The sequence below is a fragment of the Staurois parvus genome, unplaced genomic scaffold (genome assembly GCF_062004578.1).
Source record: "Staurois parvus isolate SC_StPar_1 unplaced genomic scaffold, SC_StPar_1.0 ptg000025l, whole genome shotgun sequence".
Lineage (NCBI taxonomy): Eukaryota > Metazoa > Chordata > Amphibia > Anura > Ranidae > Staurois > Staurois parvus.
In genome coordinates this window covers 7,493,072-7,517,399 of record NW_028317821.1, presented here as the reverse complement: position 1 = coordinate 7,517,399, position 24,328 = coordinate 7,493,072, and the positions used below count along the sequence as shown (strand labels likewise).

General features: G+C 48.1%; 1 protein-coding gene and 1 pseudogene across 1 annotated transcript in view; both read right to left on the bottom strand.

Moving 5' to 3' along the window:
• Positions 1-16,602, bottom strand: part of CHPT1 (choline phosphotransferase 1) — a 52,459-nt gene extending 35,857 nt beyond the window's left edge. Inside the window, exons 1-2 of the mRNA XM_089651803.1 lie at positions 16,290-16,602; positions 2,312-2,459 (exon numbers count right to left, since the gene is read on the bottom strand). Of these exons, the coding sequence (XP_089507929.1) occupies positions 2,312-2,459; positions 16,290-16,532 (391 nt within the window). The 5' untranslated portion in view covers positions 16,533-16,602. The remainder of the gene's footprint in view (positions 1-2,311; positions 2,460-16,289) is intronic.
• Positions 5,770-15,549, bottom strand: LOC149471221 (uncharacterized; annotated as a pseudogene).
• Positions 16,603-24,328: the final 7,726 nt, after the last annotated feature.

The window sequence follows — 24,328 nt, the reverse complement described above, 5'->3', positions numbered from 1 at the left end:
AAAGCGGATTGGACGGCGCTTCACAGTACAGATGGAAAATGATCCAAAACACACTGTAAAAGCAACCCAGTAGCTTTTGAAGGAAAAGAAGTGGAATATTCTGCAATGGCCGAGTCAGTCACCTGATCTCAACCCAATTGAGCATGCATTTCACTTGCTGAAGGCAAAACTAAAAGGCAGAAAGACCCACAAACAAAGAACCTCTGAAGACAGCTGCAGTTAGAGCCTGGCAAAGCATCAGAAAGGAGGAAACCCAGTCTTTGGTAATGTCCATGGGTTCCAGACTTCAGGCAGTCATTGCCAGTAAAGGATTCTCAACAAAATATTAAAATATAAAATATTTTATTTATGATTATATTCATTTGTCCAATTACATTTGAACCCCCCAAAATGGAGGGACGGTGTATAAAAATGGTTCTAGTTCCTAAAATTTGTACAGATTTATGTTCAACCCCTTGAATTAAAGCTGAAATTCTGCACTTCAAATTCATTTGGATTGTTTTGTTTTAATTTATTCTGGTGGCATACAGAAACAAAAGTATGAAAATTGTGCCTGTGCCCAAATATATATGGACCTAAAATGTAAATGTAACTTAAAGCTGAACTCCAGGTATGATTTTTATTGCAATGGTCCAGCTTGCATAGGCATAGCATGCATCTCTCATACCTGAGGGACTATTGTGGAAGTTGACAATCACTGTATTAGTCGATGCTACTAGCGTGATAGCCGCAATCTTCCGGGTCCTATGCCTGCAATTTCCTTCCTGCATAGTGACCACTGGCGGTTGTACGCTTCACACTGCCACAATTAACAGAATGCCTTCTATTCTTTTAATAAATGGATTGGACTAGGTGGAAAAGAGGCAGTGACGGCACAATCTCCACCTCGTCCAATAAAATAATGCCTTGACTGTTCTGTGAATGGCAGTGGTGTCAAGCAAGCAACCCCCTGTCGTCTGTATACAGTGGGACAGCTGCAGGCACAGGACCCAGTAGATTGTGGTAATCATTGTAATATCTCTGATTGCTACAGTGGATTGTTGGCTTCCACAGCAGTCCCTAAGGTATGAAATATCCATAACTACATGGGTCCAAGCTAGATCAATGGAAATATGCAAATTAGGTTCATACTTGCAGTTCAACTTATTAGTTCAATTTATATATAAATATTGAAAACATAACTCTTCTACGTCAGTGTGCCCATTAAAAAAACAGCATTTTTAAGTATTAAATATAAATATAGTGATCAGCCATAACATGACCCAGCTAATATAGAGTTTTTCCTGCCAAAACAGCCCTGACCCATCACAGCATGGACACCACGAGACCCTTTGAAGGTACGCTGTGGTATCTGGCACCAAACCATTATTAGCAGATCACTGCCTTTTCTCCCATGAACAATAATCTCAAATAAGAGCTGCACAAAAACACTTAGGTTAAAGAGACATTATCAGTTTGCCCATTCAGGGCAGAGTGACAGGGTCGTCTGATAACTCAACCCCTAGCAAAGTTTACTCATCTATCCTTGCCCCCTACTACTCCATGCTGTAGATGTCCAACCTGGATAAGCTTTCCTTTCAGAGTGACAGTGTTCGGGCCTGGAGAACGGTTGCTCAGGCCCAAGCACTGACATCAGGGAGGTCACATTCTTCCCCCTTACCCAGAAGCTTCACTCTGTTACAGCAATGGAACTGGGAGGAAGTGAATGAGCACAAGTCAGTTAGAATAATTTACCAAGAGAATAGGCTATCAGTAGACATTGCCACTTTAACCTGAAAAGGCAAAGCAACAGTGTGACTTTAAAGCCAAAACTTTGATTTAGTTTTAGATAAAGTGGGAAGGATTAGAATCTGTCAACTATTTAAAACTCGGTCTTTTCCTCACTTCCTATTGTATCGTGAAAAGGAACTGTGGAGTCCAAAAATGTCCCCACTGTGTTTTCTTTGCTCTCCGTGTCTTTGCGCAGGAATTTTCCCTTACTTCCTGTTGCGCCTGACACTCATCAGAAAAACAGGGAAAATTACCCAAATAGCAAAAAATTGTTGACAGAGATTGTAACCCTTCCCCACTCAAACCCAAACTGAAAAATCATTTTGACTTGAGTTTGCTGCATTAGATTAGATCTGAGACTCTACTACATTGCATTCAGCATATCCTCTATTCTCTCCACAGGAAATCACCAGATGTGAAGTATTGCCAAGGACACTATACCTCTTACCTGCATCTACACACCTGGACAATAATTTTTTTACATAAAGGAAGGGTTAAAAAAACAGCAATCAAAAACCACTTCATGAGAACATTGCCTTACCTATAGATATTGAGTCACAGCCGTGGTCAAATAGTTCTCCTAACGGGGAGCTACTGTTTGTTCTTCGTGCTTGTTTTCCATCAATGGCATCCAGTGACTGGTAAACAAAAAGACCAAAGGCACAAAGCAGAAATGCCCATGATGGAGCCTGTAGAAAGCAATAGTTTAACAAAGTAAACATTACAGAAGTGAAAAAGCTGTTTAAAAAATAGATACTTATTGCAAACTAGCAATAGACATGACACCTAATTTAGACTGCTTTCAAACTGATCTGTTTTTCTTCTGCTTTTGAATTAAAAAAAGCAGAAGAAAAACGTGTGAGCATGTAATCCTATGGAACTCTTCACACTGATCAGTTGTGGGTCTGGTGTGTTTTTTAAAATCCTCATTGCTACATTTTTGGTGCAAGTTTGGTGCAGTAAAAAAAAAAAAAAAAGCACCAAAAACGCACCTCCCCATTACAATCAATGGAAAACCCCAACGCAGGTGTGTTTTTGATGGGTTTGAATCTCGTGTCCTTGAAAGAACGCACCGCAAATGTGGTAAAAAGCTGCAAAAAAAAACACATACGCTTTTTTGCTGCAGATTACTGTGAAAGTAGCCTTAAACTACCATTAACCACTAGCCTACGCAGCACTTATACCCCCTTCCTGCACAGGCCAATTTCCAGCTTTCAGTGCTGTAACACTTTGAATGACAATTGCGCGGTCATGCAACACTGTACCCATATGAAAATTTTATCATTTTTTTGAGACAGATAGAGCTTTCTTTTGGTGGTATTTAATCACCTCTGGGTTTTTAAATTTTTCTTAAACAAACCAAAAACCACTGAAAATTTTGAAAAAAAAAAAGTTTTTTCTTAGTTTTAGTTATAAAATTTTGTAAATAAGTGATTTTTCTCCTTCACTGATGTGAGCTAATGAGGCTGCAGTGATGGGCACTGATAGGCTGCACTGGACACTGATAGGTGGCACTGATGAGGAGGCACTGGTAGGTGGCACTGATGGGCATTGACAGGCATCACTGATGGGCACTGAAGGCCAGCACTCATATATGGCACTGATAGGCGGCATTGACTGGCACTGATAGGTGGTACTGAGGCAGCACTGATAGGTGGCACTGACAGGCAGCTCAGATGGGCACTGATATGTGGCAATGATGTGCAATGGTAGGCACTGATATGTGGCATTGATCTGCCAATGATGGGCACTGGCAGGTGGCATGAATGAGCACTGACAGCTGGCACTGATGGACACTGACAGGTGGCACTGCTGGGGTTACACAGATCATCAGTGCCCTGATGATCAGTGCACATGTCCCCTACAAGGAATGCCGATTACCGGCTCTGCTCTCCTCTCAAGCTGTCAGCTTGACAGCTCGTGAGGAGAGAAATGCCGATAACCAGCATTTCCCTATTTACATGCGATCAGCTGTGATAGGCCACAGCTGATCACGACCGAGCCGACATCTTCGGCTCTTTCCGCGAGGTACTTTGTTTTGTGCCCCGTAGGTTTCTTTGATGGCCTGTCTGAGCCATCTGCCCAGAGTACTCTTGGATGCTTTCTCACCCTTGCAGTTTCCCGTAAAGAGTGTAAATAAGCAGTTCGACTTCCTAAACCCTTTTGACACTTCCAAAAATCTCAACAGACATCTTCTCTCGTCTATCATATGGAACGCCTCTTCCCCCGGATTAGCTGGAGCTGTGCAGAAGGTGTGCAATACTATTTCCTGTATATGATGAAAGGATTAGGAGATCTTCAGGAGAAAGCCCGGATCCGTTCTAAGGACCACCTGGTCCGGAAAAATAACTAAAAAAGGTCCAGAAATTGGCAGAACCTGGATCTTACTAATCCTTTGAGCTGATTTAGTGGCGATTAGAAAAACCTTTTTTTTTTTAACTAAATTTCGCACCAACGCCTCCTCTAGAGGCTCAAACGGTTTTTTTGTGAAGCCCCGTAAAACTAAAGAAAGATCCCAGTTCAGAAAAACTAACTAAAACTGGCCTGGTTCTGGCCAAAGCTTTACAAAAGCTAGTAATTAGCACCTCCTGGGATAACCTCCTCTCCAGGAAAGCAGATAAAGCTGCTACTTGAGCTTTAAGGATGATTGCAGCTAGGCCCATCCCCATTTCTTCATGGAGAAATTCCAGGACTCTGTTCACCTGGAAACCCTTCTCTGAACACCAGGTATTATTCCTTCACCATACTTTCAGATAGATACATCGCTCTAGTCACCTCTTTCCTGCTTGAGAGCAAGGTGGCAATAAGCTTCTCCGATAGCCCCTTTCTTCTTAGGAGTTCTTCTTCAAGAACCATACTGTAGGTTGAATCGGTCTACTTCTGGATGCAGCACTGGCCCCTGGACTAGCAAATCCTTTCTGGCCAGCAATTTCCAGGGGGGTCTGGAGGACAGGTTCTGAAGCGTCGAGAACCAAGACCTTTTTGGCCAGTAGGGTGCCATCAGAATGAAGCTTGTTGTTTCCTGCTTGAACTTTCAAAGTACTAGAGGAATGAGCTGAAGGGGGGGGGGGGGGAAACGCGTAGGACAGAGGGTAATTCCAGGGATGAGCTAATGCGTCCAGGCCCAGAGCCTGGTCTTCCCTGTGAAGGGAAAAAAACACCTGCCTTTGTGTTTAGGTGGCTTGCAAACAGGTCATCTTGAGGAACACCCCAAGCTTCTGTGATCAGCTGGAACACTCCCTGGTTCAATCCCCACTCGGATTCTACTACTTTTCTTCTGCTCAGGAAATAAACCAGCCGATTCTGAAAGCCTTTTAAGTGAATGGCTGAGAGCGAGGCCAAACTCTTTTCTGCCCAAGACAGGATTTCTATGGTCAACTCCAAAAGACCCCTGCTCCTTGTGCCCCCCTGCCTTGAAATGTAAGCTACCGCTGTTGTATTGTCCGATAGAACCTGAATGTGCTGCCCTTTCACCGACTGATGAAAGAAAAGAAGACCCAGCTGGATGGCTTTCAATTCCCTCCAGTTGGAGGACTTCCTGGCCTCAGCATTGGATCACGGGCCCTGTGCCGACGATCTCCGAAGCAGGCTCCCCACTCGCCTCTGTCATTAAGTGTTTGGCCTTTGGAAATGACCATGACAGACCCCTCTCTAAATTGGATGGATCTCGCCACCAAAGTGCCCTCTTTACCTTTGGCGTGATCCTTATAAGTGTGTCCAGCAGATGTCCACTTTCGCAGGGGGCAGGAATGGAATCTGGCCCACTGAACCGCTGGGATAGTGGCAGTAAGTAGTCCCAGGACTGACATGGCCATTCTGACCGACATTAACAGGTTGCATTGCACCCTTTGGGAGACTGGTCACACAAAATCTGGTTGGTGATGTCCGGGAGAACTCCAGGTCGTACCCCTGAGACACGATATATCTGACAAAGAACTTGTTGTTGCTTCCTCCCACAGTGAGAAGGCCCGAAGCCTCCCTCCCACTGGAGGAAAGATGTCATTGGCTCTTGGACGGCCGCTCTGGGGGTCTTAAGAGTACTCCTCCTTTACCCCTGTTTCTCTGGAAACTCCAACTTCTTTTCTGGGTCTGTTCCTTACTTCTTCGGGTTTGTGAAAAAAGGACAAAAATTCTTTCTGACCGGTTGCTTCTTACTTTTCGATGGCAAAGCCTTTTTCTTATTCGCCGTTCAATCCAGCACTGACTCCAGATCTGGGCCGAAGAGCAGATCCCCAGAAAGGGGGATTCCGCATAACTTCATCTTGGAAGCGGAGTCTCCTGACCAGATCTTGAGCCAGATGGCTCTCCTAGCCAAGTTGATCAACGCCAAAGACCTGGCCGTCATTCTGATGGATTCAGCCGATGCGTCAGCCATATACTTCAGGAGTATTAGAAGGGCCGAGAACAACTCCAAAAGTTCCCTCCTGGAGGTCCCTGCCTCGACATGATCCCTGAGCTGTTCTAACTAGCACTCCAAATTCCTTGCCACCACCGTGGAGGCCATAGCTGGCTTGAGGTTGGTCAGAGAAAAGTCCCACACTTTAAGGAGAAAGTCTGCCCTCTTATCCATTGCATCCTTTAGAGTGCCCATATCCTCAAAAGCCAAGTTCGTGCGTCTTGAAACCTGCGAGAAGGCTGCATCCAACCTCAGTTTCTTGTTCCACACCAGGGGCTCATCTTCCTCAAAGCAAAACCTTCTTCTTAGGAATTTGGAGAAAAAGGAGTCCCTTTCTGGATCCTTCCATTCTTTATTTACAGAGTCTGATAAAACCCGATGGACCGAGAAGACTATGTTAACCTTGTCCAAGGCCTTGGTACATTTCATCGTGGACTGACAGCTGGACATTCTCCTCCTAGATCTCCAGTGTTGTATATATTGCTTTCAGCAGGTCGTCCACCTCCTCCAATGAAAGTTTGTATCTGGACAAGCTCGCAACCTGCTCCTCACCATCCTCTTCTTCCGAATCTCTGAGGGATGGAAGGACACTCTCTCTTCATCGGAGTCACTGATATCCTTCTGGCCTGAAAAGGACGGCCGAGGTGCTCTGTTGCAAAGGCGGGTGAAGCGACAGCAGTTTATCCAGCAAAGATCGGACCAATCCCAGGGTCTCCAACAATTCCTTTTTGACAGCCGCAAACATGTCATTGCATTGCTGCGAAGATTCTTCCTTTATTAAATCCACCACACATGCTTTACAGAGTGGTTTCGTCCATGAATCTCTCAGGGGATTCCTACAAGACAGACACTTTCTTTTAATTGGCGAGACCCCTTTTGTCTTGTCCGTGGCCCTGAATGAAAAACAGAAAAGAAGCAGGGCAACAGAAACTACATCAGGCTCCCATCTAGCCGGATCCTCCTTAGCCCACCTTCAAGAAACCACTGTCAAGGTGCGAGAAAGGGTGAGGGAGTGAGAGAGAGAGAAGAGGGGAGAGACTTAGCCCAAAAAACTCATAAGTCATCCCCCTGAGCTGTGGAGCAGAGTGGAGTCACCTCTGTGCCACAGCAGCAGGCTTCCGTACCAGGGAAGGCAACAAAACCAAAGTAAAAACCCAAAAAGAACCCACTGTAAGGATAGAGGGCACCACTCTACCCCCCTTTACCTGGGTTAGGCTGCTGTATGATGTGTCTGCTTCCGCCGCCGCTGCTGGTCCCCCAGTTTCCTCCATCCTGCAGAGAGCGCAGCTTTGCTGAGACCTGTGCTCCTTTAAAGTTCCCGCTGGTCTCCAGCGCTGGTGACCCAGAACTGGAAGCACCAGCCAACCTGCCCTTTCCCCTTGCGTTCCAGTGGCAGGAACCAGTGCTGCCATGCTCCCAGCAGAAGTCCTGCCCACCAGCACGGCGCCCCCCATCGGCCGGATCCACCAGGACCTCCAGAAGCCGCCTGAGACCTACTCCCTGAGGAGGAAGGATGCGGCAGAACTGCCCGGCTGGTCATCGCTCCCCTGAGCACAAAAAGGGAGAAAAGGCACCGCAACACCCCCCCCACCGAGGTAGGAGTTGGGCTTGTCCATGCAATCCATCTGGGAGGTAAGCGACCAATACACCCCCCCCACTGGAGTGAGGACAGCCCCCCCTTGTAAACCAGGTTCCCTGCGGTGCTTCCACCTTGGCAGAGGAAACACCATAACTGAGGGCATGGTGGAAGAGGCGGTCTTTTAAGCTGAGGTGTTTTCTGTGTTATGGGTGGAGCCGCGCTCTCTCCAGGTGCTGTTCTGAAAGGCGAGGAGAGAAAAAAGAAACCTGCAGAACATCTCTGATCTCTGCAATACATGCATATTTCCCCATGTTTTACCCTTTTAGGCCTTTCGTGCACCAGGTTTATCAGCTGCTCCTGGGACACAACTCTGGCCATGTTAAAGAAAAAGGGATATACTTTTTAATGTATAACAACTACTTGGGTCATAGGTTGACTTTTGGTTCAGACATGAAAACGAGAAATTTATGAAAAATAAACTGAATGGACGTCCAATTATGTCCATTTCAACAGATTGAACATACTCTTTTCCGTTTTAAAAAATGTACCAGAACAGATATATGTAAACACATGGTAAACAGATGGTAAATGAATGCTCACCCATTAACACCCATCTGTCCATAGGAATGCAAAGCTGTCCATTTTTCATCCGTCAATCACGTCTGCCCACGTGAAAGGGGCCTTAAAGATCAGTTTTCTAAAGTTTGTTTTTTAGAGGATTTTACAACTTTATATTGCTGCATTAGTTACATTACTAACATGTTACACCCCGAACACAGATGTAACATCTTACTAAGGTGAACTTAGAACATAGAGGTGATCAAATACCACCAAAAGAAAGCTCTATTTGTGGGGGGAAAAAAAAGGACATAAATATAATTTGGGTGCAGTGTTGCATGACCACGCAGTTGTTAGTCAAAAGTAACGCAGCGCCTTATCGCAAAAAAAATGGCCTGGTCAGGAAGGGGGGAGGGGTAAATCCTCTGGCGGGCAAGTGGTTAATACTACTTCAAGGTACACTTGTTGTTTTACTCTGCACAGGCAAAGCACAAGTCCACTTAACAAGCTCTGACCCAACAGCATAACTGAAAATCTTTGTTAAACAGTTGTGTCATTCATTATCGGTTATCTGCTCTTCTTTCTTGCTTAAGAGGACTGACCCTTCACCAAGTCATCAAAGGGCACCACAAACGAACTGCCTCAGTTACACTTCCCACTGAACTGACCTTTGAAACTTGTAATCGTGAACATATTGATCAATCCTCTGATGTTCACTGTCCTGAAAATAACCTTACATGGAAGCTGAAAAATTGTTTATTTCTTAAAAGGGCAATTCCAAATTTTATTGTGTTTTCAAGAACCTGCATACATGTCGATGGTAGCATTGAAGAGGAGCAGTTGGGGGAGTTTTCGGGAGGATGATGTTCCTCCTTAAAACCTGTTTTTCAGTACATTGCCAGCCCAGTAAAAATGGCCGGTCTTGCTGCAACACATCTAAACACAAAAAAAAAAAAAAAAAACACAAACACATTAATAAGGCAGTGGCTACTCACTGCAACAATGTTTATATGACCTAGATCTAGGCAGACTTAGGTGCCCACACACATTGACACTTTGGCCAATACAACCCTCAAGCTCAAGAAGCCCTAGCCTTAATTGCAGGCACCTGTAAGTAGTCTAGCTGTGCAGATGTGGGGTCCCCAACACAAGTATTTTTTGCTTATTGATCTTTTTTGTCTGCTCTAGATGCATATGGGTTTGAAAGTTGGTGGGTGGCTGAATCCTACACATACCATGGGACAGAAAGCTTGGAGTGCAACATATCAGCAGGCTGAGCAAACTAAAGTTGGCCATAGACCATAGGTAGCATTCTGAACAAAAAATCTTAGGAAAACAATGTTCTATAAAAGTTTGTTTTTCTTATTAGTAAGTCAAAGTGACATTTATTTTTGACAAGAAAATTTGAAGATGTATGATGGAAAATTTTTCTCGAATGAACAAATTGTTAATGGTGTGTGGTTTTCATTGTAAAGTCCATTAATTGCAAAATCAAATGTTAAAAGCAAACTAAATCTTTCAATTGACATTCAAATGTCCTTTTCATTTGAATTTTCATAAGACTTTTCCTAGGTACCGTATTTGCCGGCATATAAGACGACTTTTTAACCCATGAAAACCTTATGAAAAGTCGGGGGTCGTCTTATACGCCGGTATACGGCGAGCCGATGTTAGGGCGGCACTTTTTCGAGGGGCGGCGCGGTGGCGGAAGGGACACTAAGTACAGGGGCGGGCAGGGAGCTGCTGTACCTTACCTGGCTCCGGTCCCGGTCCCATGACGATCCGATCCAGGAAGCGCGGCTGCTCCTTCTTTCAGTTCGGCCGCTCGATGGCCGTTCGGCTCCGCCTCCTCACCGGTGATTGGGCGCCAGCACTGGAATGGCACACAGGCGACCAATCACCGGTGAGGAGGTGGAGCCGAGCGGCCCCGCGAAAATCAAGTGAGGGAGCGGCCAGTAAGTGTGCAGCAGCACCATGCTGTGACACTCTTGGCACTATTCCTCTCCCCCACTGACACTAACGATGGGGCACTGTTCCTCCCCCACTGACACCAATGATGGGGCACTATTCCTCCCCCACTGACACCAACGATGGGGCACTATTCCTCCCCCACTGACACCAACGATGGGGCACTATTCCTCCTCCCCAATGACACCAATGATGGGGCACTATTCTCCCCACTGATACCAACGATGGGGCACTATTCTCCCCACTGATACCAACGATGGGGCACTATTCCTTCCACTGATACCAATGATGGTGCGCAATTCCTGCCACTGATACCAATTATGGGGCGCTATTCCTCCCACTGACACCAATGATGGGACACTATTCCTCCCACTGACACCAATGATGGGGCACGATTCTTCCCACTGACACCAATGATGGGGCACTATTCCTCCCACTGACACTAATGATGGGACACTATTCCTCACACACTGACACTAATGATGGGGCACCATCATTGGTGTCAGTGGGAGGAATAGTGCCCCATCATTGGTGTCAGTGGATGAAATAGTGCCCCATCATTGGTGTCAGTGGGAGGAGTAGTGCCTCATCATTAGTGTCAGTGTGTGAGGAATAGTGCCCCATCATTGGTGTCAGAGTGAGGAATCGTGCCCCATCATTGGTGTCAGAGTGAGGAATCGTGCCCCATCATTGGTGTCAGTGGGAGGAATAGCACCCCTTCATTGGAATACCATACTGAAATAGCATACCATATTGAAATCAAATCTGATGTTTTTTCATTTTTATTTGGTGTGCATTGGAAGAGGGGTAGTCTTATACGGCGAGTATAGCTCAAACCCTATATTTTAACAGGAAAAGTAGGGGGTCGTCTTATATGCCCAGTCGTCTTATACGCCAGCAAATACGGTATAATCATTTGAAAATTATCCCTCTATAGCCCGCTTTACACAGTTATTGATTTTAGCCCCATTCATACTATGCTGCATTAGTCTAGGTTCACACCTAAGCATTTTACAGAAACGCACTACAGTCCATTTAACAGGATTTCCTATGGGACACAGTCACATTTTCACCGTTTTGTGTTTTTTGGAAAGGGTCAGGGGCTTTTTAAAATGCAAAATGTCGCATTTTTGTTCAACTGACTTCAATGAAGACGCTGCAGAAATGTATGTAGTGCATTTTTGATGCGTTTTAATCTGCTCAGCAACAAGTTGGGGGAAAAAAGCAAGACGCTTCAAAAACGCATAAGCAAAAACGCAAAACACACCGCAAAAAGCACTGCAGAACTGGATCAAACGCAAACTGCATAGGGGTGAACCTAGCCTTATGCAGGCCATAGATGGGTCGAAAACCGGTCGTTTTTAAAAAAGAAAAAAAACAAAACGAAAAATCGGTCGTTCAATAGGCCAACGTTACTACCAACGGTAAAAAATAAAATGTAAAAAAAAAAAAAAAAAAAAAATCGGCCAATTTTCGTCCCGTCTACGGCCAACATTTAATTACTTCTGTCCCTGCAGAGAGCTCCGCTATTATATTTCACATGAAAAAGTATTGCGGTTGCAATAATGTATCTATTTGTATCCATTTCGGATACAGATGGTTTTATTCGGATACAAATAGATACATTGTTGCAACAGCAATACTTTTTCATGTCAAATATAATAGAGGACTGGAATTCTTCTTTTCCTTCTTCTTGCGGGTCACGGCTCATGCGCAGATTTTTTTTATCTGTAAAAAGATCGGCCGTTTTGCCCATCATTGCCGGGAAAATCGGCCGATTTTTTTCCAACTTCACTGATAAAAAAAATGTGCCAAAACCCCGAAAAATGGCCGACCAATTAACCCATTAACGGTGCGAAAATCAGCCGATTTTCGACCCATCTATGGCCTGCATTAGCGATGAGGCTGCTACCCCTAAATAATAGGAACAACATGGTTCTTGTAATGAAGTTGATGCTGATCAATTCACAGGTAACTAAACAAAGCAATCCATAGGTCTTACAATAAGAAGATGGCAGTACAAAGCCACAAAAAAAAAAAAAAAAAAAAAGGAACTGAAAAGAATTGCTGAGATTCTCACTGAAAAGAGATCTGCTTTGTCATGCAGTTTCCTAATGCTGAGGTGGCAGATTGACACATTAGCAGGTGACAACAGACAAGGCAAACATTGAGATGAACAGACTCTGAACACCCGCCAAGCAGGACTCCACCAGCAACACACACAACTATAACTACCATAGCACATGGCCAATATGACAAAGAGCTCTGTGTCCCCATAACCACAGGTATAGGAAAACACACATTTCCACACAATGAAAATCCGCTGCTTCTTCAATAGAATGTAACAATCTTCAATAAAGTGTTCTTTCGGTCATATCGCATTTTATAGGGAAAAAAAAATCTGCTTAAAACCCACTCACCTACTCCAACACCAATTTTCCCTCACTGGTTGCATCTCATGTCCCAGTGAGGGAGCAGTGACTGACACCTGTGCTTCTTCTTGGTGACCCTTATGTCACTATTGTGTCCTGTAATGTCTAGGGGTTAACATGACAAACCACAGTGACCAGTTCAGAGTCTGGAATCAGAACATCTGTGCATGCTCTGCTACAAAGTTTTATGAAATGGGCCAAAGGACAAAATATGTATATCAACTTTTGCCACTTGGTCCCCTATAGGGTTGAATAAATGTTTTCTTCAAGCTCACTTTTAGTGTGAACTCTATTGCCCCTCTCACAATTGTGTAGTTGTATCAGATCAAGGAAATGCAGACATCATGGCAGTGATCACACCTCTGCTTCTCTTTCTGCAGCCCCAGTGCCTGTAATGGCAAAGATCTTAGGCTGCTTTCACACTGCTCCACAGTAAAAACGCATGTGTTTTTAATGCATTTCCTTGGTGCCTATTACCCAGCATGCACTTGTGAAACTTGGACATAGGACGCAAAAAACGCACCAAAAATGCAACCACAGGTGCATTTTTCATTCATTGCAATGGGGAAGTTTGTTTTTTTTTAACATAGAAAATGCAGAAAGCAGGATTATTAGAAATGCAACTGACTGGTGTGAAGAGTTCTGTAGGATTTACAGAGATGCATTTTTCATGCATTTTGCTTCTGCTTTTCATAACTGAAAAAAACAGATCCAAATGAATCTACACAAATACACTAACCACACTGATAAGCCAAAATTTTATGACCACCCACCATAACCCATCGAGGCAATGACTCCACTAGACCTCTGAAGGTATGTTATGGTATCTGGAACAAACCATTGGAAGCAGATTATTTAAGTCCTGTAAATTGCGAGGTGGGTCCCTTCACGGATCAGACTTGTTTTTGCAGAACATCCCATAGATGCTTGAATAAAATGTGGAGAATTTGGAGGCCAAGTAAACACCTCAGGCTTGTTGTGTCCCTTAAACCAATTCACCAGACCAGGCCACCATCTTCTATTGCTCCATGGTCTTGTTCTGATGCTCACATGCCCATTGTAGGTGCTTTTGGCTTTGGACACGGGTCAGCCTGGGTACCCTGCGGCTACACAGCCCCATACACAACAAACTGCAATGCACTGTGTTCTGACACCTTTCTACCAGAACCAGCATTAAATATTTCAGCAATATGAGCTACAGTAGCTCTTCTATTGCATTGGACCTCAAGGGCCAGCCTTTGCTTACCACATGCATTGATGAGCCTTGGCTGTCCATGATCTTGTCACCGTTCACTGGTTTTCCTTCCTTGGACCAGATTTGACCAGACTGGTAACTTCTCCCAAGTTTTGGAGATGCTCTGGCCCAGTTGTCTCTCTGGTGTCCATTTATGACACAGAGAATAGCTGCGATTCAACGGATCTCAGCTATTCTCTAGTCATTCACAGTTTATGACACTCAGTAGATCATGTCAGCCCTTCTCTGGAGATCTGTGTTCTCCCTCAGGATTCTCCAGCCCAGAGCTGGAGAATCAGAGGGACCGCAAACTAAGCAGAGATAATTTACCTCTGTTTAGTAAACTGATCTTTTACTGTAATCTCACGAGATTATAGTAAAATCAGCCGTTTTCCAGAGTTTGTAGACCGTTCTCCAGCGTTTGGAGACCGTTCTCCCTTCGTTCGGAGAACTGCTTCATAAACTGCATTCATAGGAGAATTGTGTTCTGCGAGAATGCCGGAGAACTGAGCAGCGATCTATTACCGCTGGTCCATAAACGGACACCATAATTACTATTTGACACTATTCAAAGTCACTCAAATCCTTATGCTTGCCCATGGTTTTGCTTTCAACTCATGTTCAGGCTAGGTTCACATCTGTGTGGGTTGGGAACCCGTGTATAATCACACATGTTCCCGACCGGAAGGAAAAAAAAATGTGCTGCTCTTTAGCAGACATGTGGAAATGAACGAATTAATGGTACCCCAACATGGTGTTTTTGGGTGCGCAAAACAGCATGGTGCCACAGCAGGGTTGGGGACTTTTTCCCTGTGGGTACAGCAGCTTATTTAAATGACTGGGCTGCTATGCTCACACAAATTCGGCACGCACAAGTGTGAACGTAGACTCATTTGTGGCTTAAAGTGTTACTAAACCCCGGACCCTGCATTCACTATATCTGGTCTTCCACAATACACAGAGCATGGAAGTACAATTATTTTTGTAAATATAAACTGCTAAATACCTTTTCTCATCAGCAGTTAGAGCAGTCTTGTGACTTCTATCAGTGTCCAGCTGAGCACTGATTAAAGCTTGTAAGAGGAGTTTCATTCTCCCCCTGATTGTCCTAGGAGGATGTATAACCCCTGACCCTCTGTCTGGACAGTGCTGATTGGCCCTCTGTTCTATCAGATGGATTGGGGACTGTGGAAGAAGGAGAGGATCAGAGAAGACAGGATCAAACAGCCATTTTACACAAGCGGAGGATTAACCCCTTAAGTTCCAAAGTGAGTATAACAAGCATGCTTTACTGCATATACAAATTGATTTTACTGTTGTGGGTTTAGTAACACTTTAATATATTCCACCAAGTTTTTACCATTGTCATGAGATAATGTTATTCAAGAGGAATTTCACGCTTCCATTATTTTCTTTTTTTCTCCCCTCGTTACCTGATACTGAAATGACCAAAACGACCACAGTTGAGATACTTACCCACACAGAAGATCCAGTACTGTCCTGCTGAGATCCTCTTCTCTGCAACTACCGCAAGGTCCCTTGCAACATCATTGGGAGGCTGAGCCAGATCTTCCACCAATGACGTACTGCTAGGCCCAAACCCCTCCTCCATTAGTGAATGGGGTGTGGGGCTCCTGGTATATGAATGTCACATATCCTATGAAACCCCAGGGGCATTGGCTTGGGTGAATGATGGAGGATGGGATAATGTCAATATTCCCATTGCACATGTTCCTGGATATGGACTCATCAGTAGCGGGTGATACAGTGATCATCAGCTGGAAACTGGACTCGTCACAGATCAATGCATATATTCGCCAACACCATGGATCTTCAAATGTCGTCCAAAACGTTTACTACAGAAATATCACATCACAAAAGATTAAACGTTTCCAAGCCGCACAGGAGCCTTTTGTCAGGCAGGGCCCCTTCATCACATGCCTGACGAAGAAGTTCTGTGCGGCTCGGAAACGCTGCACTTGACCCTTTGTCATGTGATCTTTCTGCAGTAGACGTTTTGGACGACATTTGTGCTAGCAAATGGATGGGGGTGCGCCGAAATGTAAAAGAGAACCCGATATGTGTGCATTGGAGTGGGTGGGATGCAGAGGAGACAAGTCAGATAAAAGGGTGAAGATCAGCTTTCACCTAACCTGTCGGTGGTCATAATGTTGTGGCTGATCTGTGTAGTACATATACGAAGTATGCCCATCATGTGTATAGTGATGACAATGTACTGTGTGAAGGTGAGGCCAGTCCATGGAGCACTGCATGATATCAGACAACAGCCTGGCACAATGCCCACCAGGAAGCCTCAGGCTGGACACACGGACACCTCTGGAGACCACTCACCTCCTCGGTGGCGCTGGGGCAGTAGTAGGCTATGACGAGGGTGGTCAACACATTCATGGTCAGCCCCACCATGGTGATAGTGTTGGGGGCCATCCACAGGGGCACCCTCTCCACCAGCCAGTTCCAATAGACCTGCATGAGGGGCTCCAGCAGAGAGCGGCCATGGGCGCTGTACTTGTGTTCTTCCAGGCGCTTCAGCTGCAGGGCAGTCAGGGGCTCCGGAAAATACAGTGAGGACACCATCTCTTCTCCCCTCCCGACTCTCCTTCCTGTCCGGGGAACCAGCTCCCTTCCCCCGCCCTAAAGTTCAGGGGGCCGGACTAGGGAACTTCATCCCGGAAGAATGGAGCAGCCTGACACGGCAACACACAGCGCTCTGCCTGAGGTGTCGGTGTACCGTGTGACAGTGTAACTTGTACCAGAGCCCCCCCAGGTGTCGGTGTACCCTGTACCAGAGCCCCCCCCCCCCACTCCAGGTGTTAGTGTACCCTGTACCAGAGCCCCCCCCCACTCCAGGTGTTAGTGTACCCTGTACCAGAGCCCCCCCCACTCCAGGTGTTAGTGTACCCTGTACCAGAGCCCCCCCCACTCCAGGTGTTAGTGTACCCTGTACCAGAGCCCCCCCCCCACTCCAGGTGTTAGTGTACCCTGTACCAGAGCCCCCCCCACTCCAGGTGTTAGTGTACCCTGTACCAGAGCCCCCCCCCCACTCCAGGTGTTAGTGTACCCTGTACCAGAGCCCCCCCCACTCCAGGTGTTAGTGTACCCTGTACCAGAGCCCCCCCCCCACTCCAGGTGTTAGTGTACCCTGTACCAGAGCCACCCCCCCACTCCACTCCAGGTGTTAGTGTACCCTGTACCAGAGCCCCCCCCACTCCAGGTGTTAGTGTACCCTGTACCAGAGCCCCCCCCCACTCCAGGTGTTAGTGTACCCTGTACCAGAGCCCCCCCCACTCCAGGTGTTAGTGTACCCTGTACCAGAGCCACCCCCCCACTCCACTCCAGGTGTTAGTGTACTCTGTACCAGAGCCACCCCCCCACTCCACTCCAGGTGTTAGTGTACCCTGTACCAGAGCCCCCCCCCACTCCAGGTGTTAGTGTACCCTGTACCAGAGCCCCCCCCCCCACTCCAGGTGTTAGTGTACCCTGTACCAGAGCCCCCCCCCCCCCACTCCAGGTGTTAATGTACCCTGTACCAGAGCCCCCCCCCCCCACTCCAGGTGTTAGTGTACCCTGTACCAGAGCCCCCCCCACTCCAGGTGTTAGTGTACCCTGTACCAGAGCCCCCCCCCCACTCCAGGTGTTAGTGTACCCTGTACCAGAGCCCCCCCCCACTCCAGGTGTTAGTGTACCCTGCACCAGAGCCCCCCCCCCCACTCCAGGTGTTAGTGTACCCTGTACCAGAGCCCCCCCCACTCCAGGTGTTAGTGTACCCTGTACCAGAGCCCCCCCCACTCCAGGTGTTAGTGTACCCTGTACCAGAGCCCCCCCCACTCCAGGTGTTAGTGTACCCTGCACCAGAGCCCCCCCCCCCACTCCAGGTGTTAGTGTACCCTGTACCAGAGCCCCCCCCCACTCCAGGTGTTAGTGTACCCTGTACCAGAGCCCCCCCCCCACTCCAGGTGTTAGTGTACCCTGCACCAGAGCCCCCCCCCCACTCCAGGTGTTAGTGTACCCTGTACCAGAGCCCCCCCCCACTCCAGGTGTTAGTGTACCCTGTACCAGAGCCCCCCCACTCCAGGTGTTAGTGTACCCTGTACCAGAGCCCCCCCCCACTCCAGGTGTTAGTGTACCCTGTACCAGAGCCCCCCCCCCACTCCAGGTGTTAGTGTACCCTGTACCAGAGCCCCCCCCACTCCAGGTGTTAGTGTACCCTGTACCAGAGCCCCCCCCCCACTCCAGGTGTTAGTGTACCCTGTACCAGAGCCCCCCCCCCACTCCAGGTGTTAGTGTACCCTGTACCAGAGCCCCCCCCACTCCAGGTGTTAGTGTACCCTGTACCAGAGCCCCCCCCACTCCAGGTGTTAGTGTACCCTGTACCAGAGCCCCCCCCCCACTCCAGGTGTTAGTGTACCCTGTACCAGAGCCCCCCCCACTCCAGGTGTTAGTGTACCCTGTACCAGAGCCCCCCCCACTCCAGGTGTTAGTGTACCCTGTACCAGAGCCCCCCCCCACTCCAGGTGTTAGTGTACCCTGTACCAGAGCCACCCCCCCACTCCACTCCAGGTGTTAGTGTACCCTGTACCAGAGCCCCCCCCTACTCCAGGTGTTAGTGTACCCTGTACCAGAGCCACCCCCCCACTCCACTCCAGGTGTTAGTGTACTCTGTACCAGAGCCACCCCCCCACTCCACTCCAGGTGTTAGTGTACCCTGTACCAGAGCCCCCCCCCCCACTCCAGGTGTTAGTGTACCCTGTACCAGAGCCCCCCCCACTCCAGGTGTTAGTGTACCCTGTACCAGAGCCCCCCCCCCACTCCAGGTGTTAGTGTACCCTGCACCAGAGCCCCCCCCCCACTCCAGGTGTTAGTGTACCCTGCACCAGAGCCCCCCCCCCCCCACTCCAGGTGTTAGTGTACCCTGTACCAGAGCCCCCCCCCCCACTCCAGGTGTTAGTGTACCCTGTACAACAGCCCCCCAGGTGTCGGTGTACCCTGTACAGAGCCCCCCCCTGGTGTCGGTGTACCCTGTACAGAGCCCCCCCCCTGGTGTCGGTGTACCCTGTACCAGAGCCCCCCCAGGTGTCGGTGTACCCTGTACCAAAGCCCCCCCCCTCCAGGTGTTAGTGTACCCTGTACGAGAGCCCCCCCAGGTGTCGGAGTACCCTGTACCAGAGACCCCCCCTCCAAGTGTCAGTGTACCCTGTACCAGACCCCCCCAGGTGTTTGTTTACCCTGTACCAGAACCCCCCCAGGTGTTGGTGTACCCTGTGCCAGAGCCCCCCCAGGTGTCAGTGTACCCTGTACCAGAGCCCCCCCCCAGGTGTTGGAGGTGTTTGTTGACCCTGTACCAGAGCCCCCTCCCCCCAGGTGTTGGTGTACCCTGTACCAAAGCCCCCCCATCATGTGTTGATGTACCCTGTACCAGAGCCCCCCCCCCCAAGTTGGTGTGCTATGTACCAGAGCCCCCCCCCCCCCCCAGGTCCTGTACCAGAGCCCCCCCCAGGTGTCAGTGTTCCAGAGCCCCCCAGGTGTTGGAGGTGTTGGTGTACCCTGTACCAGAGTGCTTTGCCTGAGGTGTCAGGGTACCCTGTACAGAGCGCTCTGCCTGAAGTGGCAGTGTACCCTGTACAGAATGCTCCCCCGGAAGTGTAGGTGTACCCTCTACAGAGCACTCCGCCTGAAGTGTCCCTGTACCCTGTACATAGCGCTCTGCTTGAGGTGTCGGTGTACCCTGTGCATAGCACTCTGCTTGAGGTGTCGGTGCACCCTGTACATAGCGCTCTGCTTGAGGTGTCGGTGCACCCTGTACATAGCGCTCTGCTTGAGGTTTCGGTGCACCCTGTACATAGCGCTCTGCTTGAGGTGTCGGTGTACCCTGTACATAGCTCTCTGCTTGAGGTGTCGGTGTACCCTGTACATAGCGCTCTGCTTGAGGTGTCGGTGTACCCTGTACATAGCGCTCTGCTTGAGGTGTCGGTGCACCCTGTACATAGCGCTCTGCTTGAGGTGTCGGTGTACCCTGTACATAGCGCTCTGCCTGAAGTGTCCGTGTACCCTGTACATAGCGCTCTGCTTGAGGTGTCGGTGTACCCTCTACAGAGCACTCCGCCTGAAGTGTCCCTGTACCCTGTGCATAGCGCTCTGCTTGAGGTGTCGGTGTACCCTGTACATAGCGCTCTGCTTGAGGTGTCGGTGTACCCTGTACATAGCGCTCTGCTTGAGGTGTCGGTGTACCCTGTACATAGCGCTCTGCTTGAGGTGTCGGTGTACCCTGTACATAGCGCTCTGCCTGAAGTGTCCGTGTACCCTGTACATAGCGCTCTGCTTGAGGTGTCGGTGTACCCTCTACAGAGCACTCCGCCTGAAGTGTCCCTGTACCCTGTGCATAGCGCTCTGCTTGAGGTGTCGGTGTACCCTGTACATAGCGCTCTGCTTGAGGTGTCGGTGTACCCTGTACATAGCGCTCTGCTTGAGGTGTCGGTGTACCCTGTACATAGCGCTCTGCCTGAAGTGTCCCTGTACCCTGTACATAGCGCTCTGCTTGAGGTGTCGGTGTACCCTGTACATAGCGCTCTGCTTGAGGTGTCGGTGTACCCTGTACATAGCGCTCTGCCTGAAGTGTCCGTGTACCCTGTACATAGCGCTCTGCTTGAGGTGTCGGTGTACCCTCTACAGAGCACTCCGCCTGAAGTGTCCCTGTACCCTGTACATAGCGCTCTGCTTGAGGTGTCGGTGCACCCTGTACATAGCGCTCTGCTTGAGGTGTCGGTGCACCCTGTACATAGCGCTCTGCTTGAGGTGTCGGTGCACCCTGTACATAGCGCTCTGCTTGAGGTGTCGGTGCACCCTGTACATAGCGCTCTGCTTGAGGTGTCGGTGCACCCTGTACATAGCGCTCTGCTTGAGGTGTCGGTGCACCCTGTACATAGCGCTCTGCTTGAGGTGTCGGTGCACCCTGTACATAGCGCTCTGCTTGAGGTGTCTGTGTACACTGTGCAGAGCGCTCTGCCTGAGGTGTCTGTGTACACTGTGCAGAGCGCTCTGCCTGAGGTGTCTGTGTACACTGTGCTGAGCGCTCTGCCTGAGGTGTCAGTGTACCCTGTACAGAGCGTTCTGCCTGAGGTGTCGGTGCACCGTGTTACAGAGCCTCCCCCCCCCAGGTGTTGGTGTACCCTGTACAGAGTGCTCTGTCTGAGGTGTCGGCAGGCCTGGACTAGGACAAACATTAGGCTTGGGCACTTTGGACTGAGCAGCCCAAAGCACAGGGACCCTTTCCTCAGATCCCGGTGGCGAAACGCCAGGGACTGGTCACAAGAGTGACCTTTGCAACCCTGGTAGTTCTTCCACTAGTGTCAGAAGGTTTTTATGTTTATTTTTTTACAATTTTATTATTTTTTACATTTGTTTGTGGAAGAGAAGGAAGAAAGGAAGGAGAGAAAGAAAGAAAGGAGAGAAAGAAAGGAAGGAAGGAGAGAAAGAAAGGAAGGAAGGAGGGAAAAGAAAGAGAGGAAGGAGGGAAAAGATAGGGAGAGAAAGAAAGGGAGGAGGGTGTCACGATCAGGCTCAAAGATCAGTTGCTCTAGCAGTGGAAAGGCTTACCTGAAACCAGCAGGATAGTTACACAGGCAGGTCACCATGGCGGAGGAGTGGGATCAACCGAGGCGGGCGGGAGCAGACCGGCGGGCAGCCAGTGGCGATCAGGGCCCGGCAGACTCAGTTGGTCTAAGTACCAACCAGTGTTCACCAGAGCTCCTAATGGTGGAGATGGATTTGGCTGTGTGTTAGCACCAGGTCGTGGTCCTCAGGATCACCCCACCAGGAGGTGAGCAAGTGGAGGTCTAGTAGCGTATAAACAGGTAAGGATCAAACGGAAGCGTGGTCAGTAAACAAGCTAAGGTCGGTAAGAAGCAATCGCAGGTTGGGATCAGGCAGAAGTGTAGTCGAGAACAAGCCAAGGGTCAATAATGAGCGATAGCAAAATACGGAGCAGCAGAGATAAGGAGCACGATACTGGCTGGAGAGCACAATAATCTGGCAAACAGGAAGTGCAGAGACATGGCTTCTATAAGGAAGTTCATGGGAGGAGCAAGGGGTGCAAGGTTCATGATAAACAAGGTCAAGGTAGGATCATCCAAATAATTGTCAAGGAAACTGTCCAGCATTCCAGGTGGCTCAGCAAGAAGAAACATTGACACTCACCGCAGAAGGCCCAGGTTTGGGCCAAGGCTCTTGACAGTACTCTTCTCACAGGACGTCCCCTGGATGTCTTAGGACCAGGCTTGTGGGGAAACCTCCGGTGGAATTCTCTTGTTAATCTAGGAGCATGAACATTTTCCTCAGGCTCCCAAGAATTCTCCTCTTGCCCATATTCTTCCCATTGGACAAGATATTGCAATTTCCCTCTAAACATCCTGAAGTCAAGAATCTTCTCCACCACATTTTCTTCCTCACCCTGTACCTCAACAGGTGGAGGAGGTGGAAGAATTCTTCCAGAGAAAGTATTTTCATGAAATGGTATGAAAAGCGATACGTGAAAAACAGGGTGAATCTTCCATACTGTCAGTAAGTTTTAAGCGAAAGATGACTGGGTTGACGAGAGCAGAAATCTGGAAAGGTCCCACAAACATTTGGCCCAACTTTGCAGATGGAACATGAACCTTCAGATTTTTGGTTGATAGCCAAACTTGTTGCCCACATGAAAGGTAGGAAGTGATCTGCGATGACTGTCGGCAGCCTTTTTATAACATTCCTGAGCCTCCCCCAAAGTCTCGATCAACTTTGCCTGAATCTCCTGCAATGTAGTTAATCTGTTGGCAACAGTAGGAATTTGAGTTGCGATAGGGAGATCAGGAATAAAAACTGGATGATACCCCGTATTGAGGAAAAAAGGGCTTTGGGAGGTGGAGCTTACTTTAGCATTGTTATAGGCAAACTCTGCCGTAGGTAGATATTCCACCCAGTCATCCTGAAGATAACTGAAAAAACACCGAAGGTACTGCTCCAAAGTTTGATTGGTCCTCTCGGTCTGACCATTAGACTGCGGATGTACCCCCTTAACCGGTATAAAATGAGCCATCTTAGTAAGACGGTCGACGACCACCAAGATAGTGGTCATTTCTTTTGAGGGAGGTAATTAGACTACAAAGTCCATAGAAATTGACCCCCAAAGCCTTGATGGAATAGGAAGTGGCTGGAGCAACCCCAAAGGAGAAGCTTGGGGTGTCTTATGACGTGCTCATGTCAGACAGGAGGCCATGTAGTGTTTGATATCTTTCCTATAACTAGGCCACCAGAAGGAACGTGACAAAAGTTCATCTGTCTTTGAAATCCCAAAATGTCCTGCAAGTTTAGAGTCATGAACTAATTTGAGGGCTTCCACCCGATCAGACTCAGGTACATAGAGACAATGTGCTTGAGTCCAAAAGCCATTCTTGTATTCAAGGTTAATGTCCTTAGGAGGATCATTGAGAAGTGGGTCATTCTCATAACCCTCTTTGAGAAGACTCAAGAATGTCTTTGTACTTGTGGCCCCTAGGAAATTCTTTTGAGTTAGGATTGAAGATTCAGAGTTGCCCTCCTGGGGAGGCTCAGACAGCATCCTTGATAAGGGATCGGCCTTGCCATTCCTCGATCCAGGTTGATGTGATATAATAAAATTGAATCTGGAAAAGAATAAAGACCAACGTGCTTGTCTAGAAGACAATCTCTTGGCCGAGCGAATGAATTCCAGATTTTTATGGTCAGTGAGAACAGTTACAGGATGATTAACCCCTTCTAGCAGATGCCTCCATTCAGAAAAGGCTTCCTTAATTGCTGGTAACTCTTTATTCCCAATGTCGTAATTCTTTTCAGCTGTGGACATCAAACGAGAGAAGTAGGCACAAGGATGAAGCTGCATTTTTTTCATCACTTCGCTGAGACAGGATAGCTCCAAGCCAAGGTCGGTAAGGAGCAGTCGCAGGTTGGGATCAGGCAGAAGCATAATCGAGAACAAGCCAAGAGTCAATAACGAGTGATAGCAAAATACAGAGCAGCAGAGATGATAAGGAGCACAATAATCTGGCAAACAGGATATGCAGAGACATGGCTTATATCAGGAAGTTCATGGGAGGAGCAAGGGGTTCAAGATAAACAAGGTCAAGGTAGGATCATCCAAATAATTGTCAAGGGAGCTGTTCAGCATTCCAGGTGGCTCAGCGAGAAGAAACATTGCCACTCACTGCAGAAGGCCCAGGTTCAGACCCAGGCTCTGACAGAGGGAAACGACAGAGAGAGAAAGAAAGACGTAAAGAAGGAGGGAGGAAAAGAAAGAGAGAAACAGGAGACAGAGTGTGAGAGAAAGAAAGAGAGATATATAGGAAGGAGGGAAAGAATGAAGG